At 44.3% G+C, this 12,727-nt stretch overlaps 1 protein-coding gene across 1 annotated transcript in view; it reads left to right on the top strand.

The window, feature by feature from the left end:
- vcana (versican a) overlaps positions 1–12,727 on the top strand; it is a 41,975-nt gene that overhangs the window by 20,802 nt on the left and 8,446 nt on the right. The window contains exon 9 of the mRNA XM_042101566.1: positions 7,200–12,614. Coding sequence (XP_041957500.1) covers positions 7,200–12,614 — 5,415 coding nt within the window. The remainder of the gene's footprint in view (positions 1–7,199; positions 12,615–12,727) is intronic.

Here is a 12,727-nt window from a genome sequence, read left to right as displayed (position 1 = left end):
GCAGACTCCTAATATGTTCACCACAACAACTCATACACCTCACCATAGCACATGGACAGAGGTATCATCAGAGAAGCCAGTTATTATTGATGCTTCAGAGAAATTATTCACTTCCTCAGAAGAAACACCATCTGAGCCACAAACATCCGAACTTGTCACCAGTGGATCTCTTGTCGTTTCAGTAACAGATGTGTCTTATGAGGAAACAACAAGCTCAGAATTATTGCCAGTTTACCCCAGTACAGAGACACCTGTTATATCATCAGCTGTTCTTCCATCAGAAGAAAGTTCTGGTGATTTCACCTCTGAAGTTTCCACAGCAAAACCAATCACGACAACTGTTCCCATTTACACTACAACTAAAGCTGACTTGCAGCCCACCACAGCTAACTACAGCACGGCCACACATGAACACACATCAACAGTACCATTTGTTCCATCAACCACACAAGAAGAAAAACCTCATACCTTGACTTCAGAAACACCATCAACTGTTCCTATAACTGATTCCTCAGAGAGTATCTCCACATCAATAGAGGATGGATTTACTGGAATCGAGATCTCTACTGTTGAATCTCTTCCCCCGTCAGCTGGATCAGTGCCTCATGTAGAGACAACAAGCTCTGAGTTTCTGTCAGTAGCCACAAGTACACACAAACCATCATCCTCCATTTTACCGACTGATGAAGGTTCAGGAGATTTTACTACCCAGTCATCAAGTACAGAGCACATGGCCACCTCTGCTCCTTCCCTTTCCTCAACAGAGAATTTAACACCAGGGCCATCTTCTTCAGTGGAAACTACATCTGAGACATTTATTGCATCTACCCAAACAGATGAGGAGGGTTCCAGTCAGCAGACCACTGATATGTTCTCCACAACAACTCATACACCTCTGCATGGAACATCATCATCTCATCTTTCAACAGAAGAAGGTTCAGCTGTTTTTACTCCTGAATTATCGATAACCATTACCACAACTGCTCCAGCTTATGCTACATCCAGCGCTCATTTGCATATCAGCACATCACATCCTCTTGTGGATAGTACAGTTATGAAAGGGACAGAAAGTATGAAAGCAGAGACCTCCACTGTACAAACAACATCATCCCCCACTTCAGCGTACAAAGACGAAGAAGGTTCAAGTCAGCAGACTCCTAATATGTTCACCACAACAACTCATACACCTCACCATAGCACATGGACAGAGGTATCATCAGAGAAGCCAGTTATTATTGATGCTTCAGAGAAATTATTCACTTCCTCAGAAGAAACACCATCTGAGCCACAAACATCCGAACTTGTCACCAGTGGATCTCTTGTCGTTTCAGTAACAGATGTGTCTTATGAGGAAACAACAAGCTCAGAATTATTGCCAGTTTACCCCAGTACAGAGACACCTGTTATATCATCAGCTGTTCTTCCATCAGAAGAAAGTTCTGGTGATTTCACCTCTGAAGTTTCCACAGCAAAACCAATCACGGCAACTGTTCCCATTTACACTACAACTAAAGCTGACTTGCAGCCCACCACAGCTAACTACAGCACGGCCACACATGAACACACATCAACAGTACCATTTGTTCCATCAACCACACAAGAAGAAAAACCTCATACCTTGACTTCAGAAACACCATCAACTGTTCCTATAACTGATTCCTCAGAGAGTATCTCCACATCAACAGAGGATGGATTTACTGGAATCGAGATCTCTACTGTTGAATCTCTTCCCCCGTCAGCTGGATCAGTGTCTCATGTAGAGACAACAAGCTCTGAGTTTCTGTCAGTATCCACAAGTACACACAAACCATCATCCTCCATTCTACTGACTGATGAAGGTTCTGGAGATTTTACTACCCAGTCATCAAGTACAGAGCACATGGCCACCTCTGCTCCTTCCCTTTCCTCAACAGAGAATTTAACACCAGGGCCATCTTCTTCAGTGGAAACTACATCTGAGACATTTATTGCATCTACCCAAACAGATGAGCAGGGTTCCAGTCAGCAGACCCCTGATATATTCTCCACAACAACTCATACACCTCTGCATGGAACATCATCATCTCATCTTTCAACAGAAGAAGGTTCAGCTGTTTTTACTCCTGAATTATCGATAACCATTACCACAACTGCTCCAGCTTATGCTACATCCAGCGCTCATTTGCATATCAGCACATCACATCCTCTTGTGGATAGTACAGTTATGAAAGGGACAGAAAGTATGAAAGCAGAGACCTCCACTGTACAAACAACATCATCCGCCACTTCAGCGTACAAAGACGAAGAAGGTTCAAGTCAGCAGACTCCTAATATGTTCACCACAACAACTCATACACCTCACCATAGCACATGGACAGAGGTATCATCAGAGAAGCCAGTTATTATTGATGCTTCAGAGAAATTATTCACTTCCTCAGAAGAAAAACCATCTGAGCCACAAACATCCGAACTTGTCACCAGTGGATCTCTTGTCGTTTCAGTAACAGATGTGTCTTATGAGGAAACAACAAGCTCAGAATTATTGCCAGTTTACCCCAGTACAGAGACACCTGTTATATCATCAGCTGTTCTTCCATCAGAAGAAAGTTCTGGTGATTTCACCTCTGAAGTTTCCACAGCAAAACCAATCACGACAACTGTTCCCATTTACACTACAACTAAAGCTGACTTGCAGCCCACCACAGCTAACTACAGCACGGCCACACATGAACACACATCAACAGTACCATATGTTCCATCAACCACACAAGAAGAAAAACCTCATACCTTGACTTCAGAAACACCATCAACTGTTCCTATAACTGATTCCTCAGAGAGTATCTCCACATCAACAGAGGATGGATTTACTGGAATCGAGATCTCTACTGTTGAATCTCTTCCCCCGTCAGCTGGATCAGTGCCTCATGTAGAGACAACAAGCTCTGAGTTTCTGTCAGTATCCACAAGTACACACAAACCATCATCCTCCATTTTACTGACTGATGAAGGTTCAGGAGATTTTACTACCCAGTCATCAAGTACAGAGCACATGGCCACCTCTGCTCCTTCCCTTTCCTCAACAGAGAATTTAACACCAGGGCCATCTTCTTCAGTGGAAACTACATCTGAGACATTTATTGCATCTACCCAAACAGATGAGGAGGGTTCCAGTCAGCAGACCACTGATATGTTCTCCACAACAACTCATACACCTCTGCATGGAACATCATCATCTCATCTTTCAACAGAAGAAGGTTCAGCTGTTTTTACTCCTGAATTATCGATAACCATTACCACAACTGCTCCAGCTTATGCTACATCCAGCGCTCATTTGCATATCAGCACATCACATCCTCTTGTGGATAGTACAGTTATGAAAGGGACAGAAAGTATGAAAGCAGAGACCTCCACTGTACAAACAACATCATCCCCCACTTCAGCGTACAAAGACGAAGAAGGTTCAAGTCAGCAGACTCCTAATATGTTCACCACAACAACTCATACACCTCACCATAGCACATGGACAGAGGTATCATCAGAGAAGCCAGTTATTATTGATGCTTCAGAGAAATTATTCACTTCCTCAGAAGAAACACCATCTGAGCCACAAACATCCGAACTTGTCACCAGTGGATCTCTTGTCGTTTCAGTAACAGATGTGTCTTATGAGGAAACAACAAGCTCAGAATTATTGCCAGTTTACCCCAGTACAGAGACACCTGTTATATCATCAGCTGTTCTTCCATCAGAAGAAAGTTCTGGTGATTTCACCTCTGAAGTTTCCACAGCAAAACCAATCACGGCAACTGTTCCCATTTACACTACAACTAAAGCTGACTTGCAGCCCACCACAGCTAACTACAGCACGGCCACACATGAACACACATCAACAGTACCATTTGTTCCATCAACCACACAAGAAGAAAAACCTCATACCTTGACTTCAGAAACACCATCAACTGTTCCTATAACTGATTCCTCAGAGAGTATCTCCACATCAACAGAGGATGGATTTACTGGAATCGAGATCTCTACTGTTGAATCTCTTCCCCCGTCAGCTGGATCAGTGTCTCATGTAGAGACAACAAGCTCTGAGTTTCTGTCAGTATCCACAAGTACACACAAACCATCATCCTCCATTCTACTGACTGATGAAGGTTCAGGAGATTTTACTACCCAGTCATCAAGTACAGAGCACATGGCCACCTCTGCTCCTTCCCTTTCCTCAACAGAGAATTTAACACCAGGGCCATCTTCTTCAGTGGAAACTACATCTGAGACATTTATTGCATCTACCCAAACAGATGAGCAGGGTTCCAGTCAGCAGACCCCTGATATATTCTCCACAACATCTCATACACCTCTGCATGGAACATCATCATCTCATCTTTCAACAGAAGAAGGTTCAGCTGTTTTTACTCCTGAATTATCGATAACCATTACCACAACTGCTCCAGCTTATGCTACATCCAGCGCTCATTTGCATATCAGCACATCACATCCTCTTGTGGATAGTACAGTTATGAAAGGGACAGAAAGTATGAAAGCAGAGACCTCCACTGTACAAACAACATCATCCCCCACTTCAGCGTACAAAGACGAAGAAGGTTCAAGTCAGCAGACTCCTAATATGTTCACCACAACAACTCATACACCTCACCATAGCACATGGACAGAGGTATCATCAGAGAAGCCAGTTATTATTGATGCTTCAGAGAAATTATTCACTTCCTCAGAAGAAAAACCATCTGAGCCACAAACATCCGAACTTGTCACCAGTGGATCTCTTGTCGTTTCAGTAACAGATGTGTCTTATGAGGAAACAACAAGCTCAGAATTATTGCCAGTTTACCCCAGTACAGAGACACCTGTTATATCATCAGCTGTTCTTCCATCAGAAGAAAGTTCTGGTGATTTCACCTCTGAAGTTTCCACAGCAAAACCAATCACGACAACTGTTCCCATTTACACTACAACTAAAGCTGACTTGCAGCCCACCACAGCTAACTACAGCACGGCCACACATGAACACACATCAACAGTACCATATGTTCCATCAACCACACAAGAAGAAAAACCTCATACCTTGACTTCAGAAACACCATCAACTGTTCCTATAACTGATTCCTCAGAGAGTATCTCCACATCAACAGAGGATGGATTTACTGGAATCGAGATCTCTACTGTTGAATCTCTTCCCCCGTCAGCTGGATCAGTGCCTCATGTAGAGACAACAAGCTCTGAGTTTCTGTCAGTATCCACAAGTACACACAAACCATCATCCTCCATTTTATTGACTGATGAAGGTTCAGGAGATTTTACTACCCAGTCATCAAGTACAGAGCACATGGCCACCTCTGCTCCTTCCCTTTCCTCAACAGAGAATTTAACACCAGGGCCATCTTCTTCAGTGGAAACTACATCTGAGACATTTATTGCATCTACCCAAACAGATGAGGAGGGTTCCAGTCAGCAGACCACTGATATGTTCTCCACAACAACTCATACACCTCTGCATGGAACATCATCATCTCATCTTTCAACAGAAGAAGGTTCAGCTGTTTTTACTCCTGAATTATCGATAACCATTACCACAACTGCTCCAGCTTATGCTACATCCAGCGCTCATTTGCATATCAGCACATCACATCCTCTTGTGGATAGTACAGTTATGAAAGGGACAGAAAGTATGAAAGCAGAGACCTCCACTGTACAAACAACATCATCCCCCACTTCAGCGTACAAAGACGAAGAAGGTTCAAGTCAGCAGACTCCTAATATGTTCACCACAACAACTCATACACCTCACCATAGCACATGGACAGAGGTATCATCAGAGAAGCCAGTTATTATTGATGCTTCAGAGAAATTATTCACTTCCTCAGAAGAAACACCATCTGAGCCACAAACATCAGAACTCGTCACCAGTGGATCTCTTGTCGTTTCAGTAACAGATGTGTCTTATGAGGAAACAACAAGCTCAGAATTATTGCCAGTTTACCCCAGTACAGAGACACCTGTTATATCATCAGCTGTTCTTCCATCAGAAGAAAGTTCTGGTGATTTCACCTCTGAAGTTTCCACAGCAAAACCAATCACGACAACTGTTCCCATTTACACTACAACTAAAGCTGACTTGCAGCCCACCACAGCTAACTACAGCACGGCCACACATGAACACACATCAACAGTACCATTTGTTCCATCAACCACACAAGAAGAAAAACCTCATACCTTGACTTCAGAAACACCATCAACTGTTCCTATAACTGATTCCTCAGAGAGTATCTCCACATCAACAGAGGATGGATTTACTGGAATCGAGATCTCTACTGTTGAATCTCTTCCCCCGTCAGCTGGATCAGTGCCTCATGTAGAGACAACAAGCTCTGAGTTTCTGTCAGTAGCCACAAGTACACACAAACCATCATCCTCCATTTTACCGACTGATGAAGGTTCAGGAGATTTTACTACCCAGTCATCAAGTACAGAGCACATGGCCACCTCTGCTCCTTCCCTTTCCTCAACAGAGAATTTAACACCAGGGCCATCTTCTTCAGTGGAAACTACATCTGAGACATTTATTGCATCTACCCAAACAGATGAGCAGGGTTCCAGTCAGCAGACCCCTGATATATTCTCCACAACAACTCATACGCCTCTGCATGGAACATCATCATCTCATCTTTCAACAGAGGAAGGTTCAGCTGTTTTTACTCCTGAATTATCTGGAAGGACCATTACCACAACAGCTCCAGCTTATGCTACATCAAGTTCTCATTTGCATATTAGCACATCACATCCTCTGTTGGCTAGTGCAGTTACAAAAGAAACTGAAAGTATGAAAGCAGAGATCTCCTCTGTACAAACATCATCACCCACTTCAGTGTACAAAGATGAGGAAGGTTCAAGTCAGCAGACTCCTAATATGTTCACCACAACAACTCATACACCTTACCATAGCACATGGACAGAAGTATCATCACAGAAGCCAGTAATTATTGACTCTTCAGAGAAATTATTCACTTCTTCACCATCTGAGACCCAAACATCAGAACTTGTCACTAGTGAGGCATCTCTTGTCATATCAGTAACAGATGTGTCTACTGAGGTGACAACAAGTTCAGAATTGCTGTCAGTTCTCCCTAGTACAGATCAACCTGTTGTATCATCAGCTGTTGTTCCATCACAAGAAAGTTCTGGTGATTTCACCTCTGAAGTTTCCACAACATCTGTTCCAATTCAAACTACTCATAAATCTGATTTGCATACTACCACATCTCAGCCTCTTATGGAGATTACAGAGTCTACAGTGACTGGGGAAACTAGTGTTCCCCCTCCATCATCCCACAGAGATATTTCACAGGAACAATCCACCGAGCCATCCCCCAGAAAGTCAACTATAATGCCAACGGCATCAGTGAAAACTTCACCCGAGTTGTTTACAATATCTATTCAAACAGAGAAGGAAAGTTCAGGCCAGCAGACATCAGATACTACAATAAGTCCTACCATTCACTATACCACTGCTACTATGAGGGACACATCAGAAATGTTTTCATCTGTTCCCATTATTGATACCTCCGAAAGCATATTTACCTCAACAGAGGAAGCTCAGACCACAGACTCAGAAATAGCATCACCAATATCTTATTATACAGAAGAGGGGGGCACTGGTGATGACGCCACAGAGAAGTTTACTCAAGTGTCAGTCATGACAACGCCAGCCCAAACTGCTTCATATATTTCCACAGAAAAGCCTAAAACTAGTTCTCCTTCAGTGGAGAGCACAGCCACTGTTGTTTCAAGCACCTTAAAACCAGCCAAAGATACATCACCACCAGAGACAATCAGCAGTTACACCACTCCAAAAACTATTACAGAACATGTCACTGAACTAATTGAAAAGACACTGGGACTAATATGGAGTAGCTCTGCGTACCCTGATATAGAGGGCTCAGGAGCTACCTCAGAGGACAGTCTAGAGCCATCACCAACATTCAAACCATCTGAGGCCTTCACTGATGAGACTGAAACAGAGAAAGAGCCAGATAATGGCTCAACAGCACCTGAATATCATGACTACACTCAACCCTCCCTTGTTTTTGCAACTCCCCCATCTCAATCACCAATACCTGAAGCCATAACCACAGAAGCATCAGCTCAGATCATGACAATTTCTGGTTTGTCAAATACAGATAAACCAGTCGTAACATCAACAGTCAGTGATACATTTGTGGTGTCCACAGAGGGTGACCAAATGTCAACATCCATAGAGGGTTCTGGTGGGGAGATTACTGAGACACAGGGGACCACTCGACCTTATGATTTCAGTGTGGCAACAGATGAAGCAGAAACCACCGAGACAGAAGGCATAACAGTGGTTTCAAGTGTTGATGTGTCCACCCAGTCCACTCCATTCCCTACACACACTAACTCATCCCAAACCCCTAAGCCTTCGGGGACTCCCCAGCCATCAATTCCATGGTCCACTCGAGAACTTGGAAGTGGCGAGACCACAGAAGGTTCTGGAGCTGGTACTGAGAGTAGAGATGACGGTTCAGGTGATGAAGGTTCAGGTGTTGATGCTTCTACTCCAGTGTCATCCTTGCTATCTACTTCCACTACAGCTCCCGCTGTATCTAGTACAGTCAGACAAGGAGAGTACCCAATAACAACAACAGCATTCTTACCAGGCAGTACGGCTTCTCAAGAAACTGATATCACCTCAGAAACCCACAGCTCGAATCGGGCTCATGAAGATCCTATTGAAAGCACAACTTCACCACTGACCACTTCCAATTCACCCTCATCAGGTCCTCTCCGTCTATTCAGTGATGATGCAACTGAGGGCTCAGGACATGCAATCCTGACAACTCATGAAGCAAAATCAGTTGTTCTAACAACCACAACTTTGCCTGAGTTTGGACATTCAACATTTGATGTGGACAGTACAACGATTCAAGATCAAACAAAGTTTGTTACCTCCACAGTGGTTCATCTTGCATCTGAGTCAGTAGTAACAGTCACTCCTCATTCAGTTGTGATGTCTTCAAACACTGAAAGTCACCTTAAAGTAACAGAACAACCCACATCAACTCAGATACCCTTTTTACAGCATAGTAATCTTACAGATAAGCATATTACCATAGTTAGCCCCACAGGTACACACCCCAGCACTACAACCATTGTGATTTTAACTAGGGATGAGGACAAACATATTCCCACAACACCGGACCTAACCACAGATGACATAATCGATGCAGACACGCTTCCACTTTCAGAATCATCCTCACCATATTCTCCCACCATCCAAACACAGGAGGCAGGTGGTATGACAGCCACCCTAACACCACCCTTCACTGTGGTCATGACAGAGGAGCTGGAAGGATCTGCAATGGGCGCTACGTCACCAACGTACTCAACATCCAGTGAGGAGTTCATATCATACTCTGGAGAGCCTTCCCAGAAGTCTGAAACATCACAACCAACTTCCTTCAGCACAGAGGCTACATTTACTACCTTACGTCCAATGATTAGCACATCTGAATTCATTCATGTAACTTCAGTGACCACATCTACTTTGAAACCGAAGTTCGATACATCCACCACAACTTCAGTCTTGTCTACCCTGTCTCCAGAAGAGGTGTCAGGAATTGACTCAGAACTGAAGAGTCCAACACCCTTACCCTCTAAAGTCTCCACTGTGTCAGCTCCTGTTTCCGGTATGCTTCAGCCAATTGATTCATCCTCTGAGAAGGTACCCTCACTATCAGCTATTACAGAGTTTTCAAGCACAGTATTTCCTGGTATAGATAAGGAAGGTTCTGGTACCGATTCATCAACAATCCCTGTCTTCAGTAGTTCCTCCACATCACAGACCACATCATCAGAGGAAGCTGAAAATATACTTGTAACTTCTACAAATGTGACTTTCTCAACTGATCAAGACAGCTCAAGTTCAGAGAAGACTGGGACCATCAGTGAGGTCACCACAGTGGCCCCTCACCTGACTAGCACTGCAAAGACAATTGAGGCATACACATCCTCTCTCTCAGAAATCAAAAGTCCACACACTACAACTGCATCATTCCCAAGAGAAGGAGAGGAAGGCTCAGGCATGACTTCTGCAACTTCCTCTGTCCAACCAACTGTGACTGCCTCAGTTGTTGTAACAGATCCACCTTCACTGGTTTTAACTTCATCTGGAGCTGGAGACAAAACATCTCCTTATACTAAAGCAACTCTGCCATCCAGTGATGACTCTACCACAACTGTGATGTCCCAAACTGGCACACCACAAAAACAGCATATATCTACAGAAGCTGTAGAATCATCTAGCACTGAGCAGCCATTTGTCATCATCAAAGAACAAGACAGCTCAGTTTCCTCTTTCACAGAGGATGAGAGCTCGGGACTCACCCCTGAGACTTTGATCCCATCATCTATTTTCCCCATTTCTGTTACTTCAATGCCTGCAGTAACAGTGTCTTCAACAGTGGGCTCAGGCTCTTCAAAAGAGACAGATACAAGTGCTACAGGAAAGTCTACAGAAGTAACAGAATCTGGCAAACAGGGAGAGGAATCTACCACTGAGCAACCATTTGTCATCATCACAGAACAAGACAGCTCAGTTTCCTCTTTCACAGAGGATGAGAGCTCGGGACTCACCCCTGAGACTTTGATCCCATCATCTATTTCCCCCAAGCCTGTTGCTTCACTGGCAGCAGTAACAATGTCTCCAACAGCTGGCTCAGGCTCCTCAGAAGAGACAGATGCAAGTGTTTCAGAAAAGTCTACAGAAGTAACAGAATCTGGCAAACAGGGAGAGGAATCTACCACTGAGCAACCATTTGTCATCAGCACAGAACAAGACAGCTCAGTTTCCTCTTTCACAGAGGATGAGAGCTTGGGACTCACCCCTGAGACTTTGATCCCATCATCTATTTCTCCCCAGTCTGCAACTGTGCATCCTTATCAGACCACCACAGCTCAACCATTGCAGACAATCACACTCGCTCACCCAAAGTCAGTTACTGAGCACACCACTGAATTCAAAACTGGTACAGATGACAGACCACAGGTGGTGCAATCTAGCACTGAGCAGCCATTTGTCATCATCACAGAGCTAGATAGCTCAGTTTCCTCTTTCACAGAGGATGAGAGCTCGGGACTCACCCCTGAGACTTTGATCCCATCATCTATTTCCCCCAAGCCTGTTGCTTCACTGGCAGCAGTAACAATGTCTCCAACAGCTGGCTCAGGCTCCTCAGAAGAGACAGATGCAAGTGTTTCAGAAAAGTCTACAGAAGTAACAGAATCTGGCAAACAGGGAGAGGAATCTACCACTGAGCAACCATTTGTCATCATCACAGAACAAGACAGCTCAGTTTCCCCTTTTACTGACGAGAGCTCGGGACTCACCCCTGAGACTTTGAATCCAACATCCACTTTGCTGAAGGCTGTAACTTCACCACCTGCAATAAGACCTCTGACAATTGCAACATCATCTGTGGAGACAGATGCAAGTTCTGTTGTATCAGTCACCCAAGTAACCAGCACATCCATTGAGCCATCCACCAGCATAAACCCAACCGTATCTTCCTCTGACCCCGATGTTGTTGTCCATTTGGTCACAACATATATCCCTCAAGAAGTCTTGACACCTAATGAAACTTACCAACAAGCTTTGTCTGAAATCACCCTGACTGATAAGCCTTTCACAAATGACTCTACTGTGATATCTGAGTTAGATCTGAGAAGCACACATGTCCCTCTTATGACATCCACTACCAAGGTAGTAGACAACATTTTTGAGGGAAGCTCAGATGATGAACAAAAGCCTACAGCAGAAAGTTCAAAGGTGGTAACAACCAGACTCTCCACTTCTGGTATTTTTAGCACTAGCATTCCTATATTACCCTCATCAGATTATGATGGCATAGACTTTGGCCAGGTCGAAGCCATACCTAACATATGGCAGAAACCCGACAGCCCTCTACCAACTCCCAGTTCAGAAAGCATAGTGGAATATGTGACTGGGCTTAAGAGTCCCACTGAGGAGACCACTGACTACTCATCAGTATTTGAGGTGAGTGGCACTTCAGCATCTCCCTCTACAAGGTCAAGCTCCTCTGAGGAACCTGGCGCTGACCACAGTGGTGCAACTGCCACGGAGGGTTCAACCTCCGGCTCGAGCAGCTCTAAGAGCAGCTTAGAGGAGGCAACAACTGCAGTGCCAATGACTGGATCAGACTTGAGTGGCACACTTGCGCCTCTTATGTCCACATCCGTCTCTATCAGTGATGGTGGAATAGACTCTGGTGAGCAGGTTGTAGTTACACCTGGCCCTGAGACAAGTTCAGCTAAGGAAACTGATGCAGAGACCACGTCACCACCTGAGAAAGAGGGATCAGCCTCCAGCTCAGAGACCAATGCAGAGGATTTGACAACCACGCGACAAACAGCGGTCACAGGGAAAACGTCAGCTGAGGACACCACAACATCAGCAGCTGAAGTTCAGTTCGTGAAGTTTTCCACCGTAGCCACAGTTACCAGTAGAGTGACGGAAACCACAACCCCAATCCCAAGAGACCTGGGGCACACAGATATTGGCGAGCCTCTGGACATTGAAGGTATCTCTTCACCCTCGTATCAAATCACTGTTTCATAAAACATAGTTATTTTCCTTAAATGAGGCTACATTCTGATAATACAATCACTTATGTATATCTGCTTATTCTTCGTT

The sequence above is a fragment of the Alosa sapidissima genome, chromosome 8 (assembly GCF_018492685.1).
Source record: "Alosa sapidissima isolate fAloSap1 chromosome 8, fAloSap1.pri, whole genome shotgun sequence".
NCBI lineage: Eukaryota > Metazoa > Chordata > Actinopteri > Clupeiformes > Clupeidae > Alosa > Alosa sapidissima.
The sequence above is the reverse complement of the archived record's forward strand: the minus strand, read 5'-3'. Positions and strand labels throughout refer to the sequence as shown.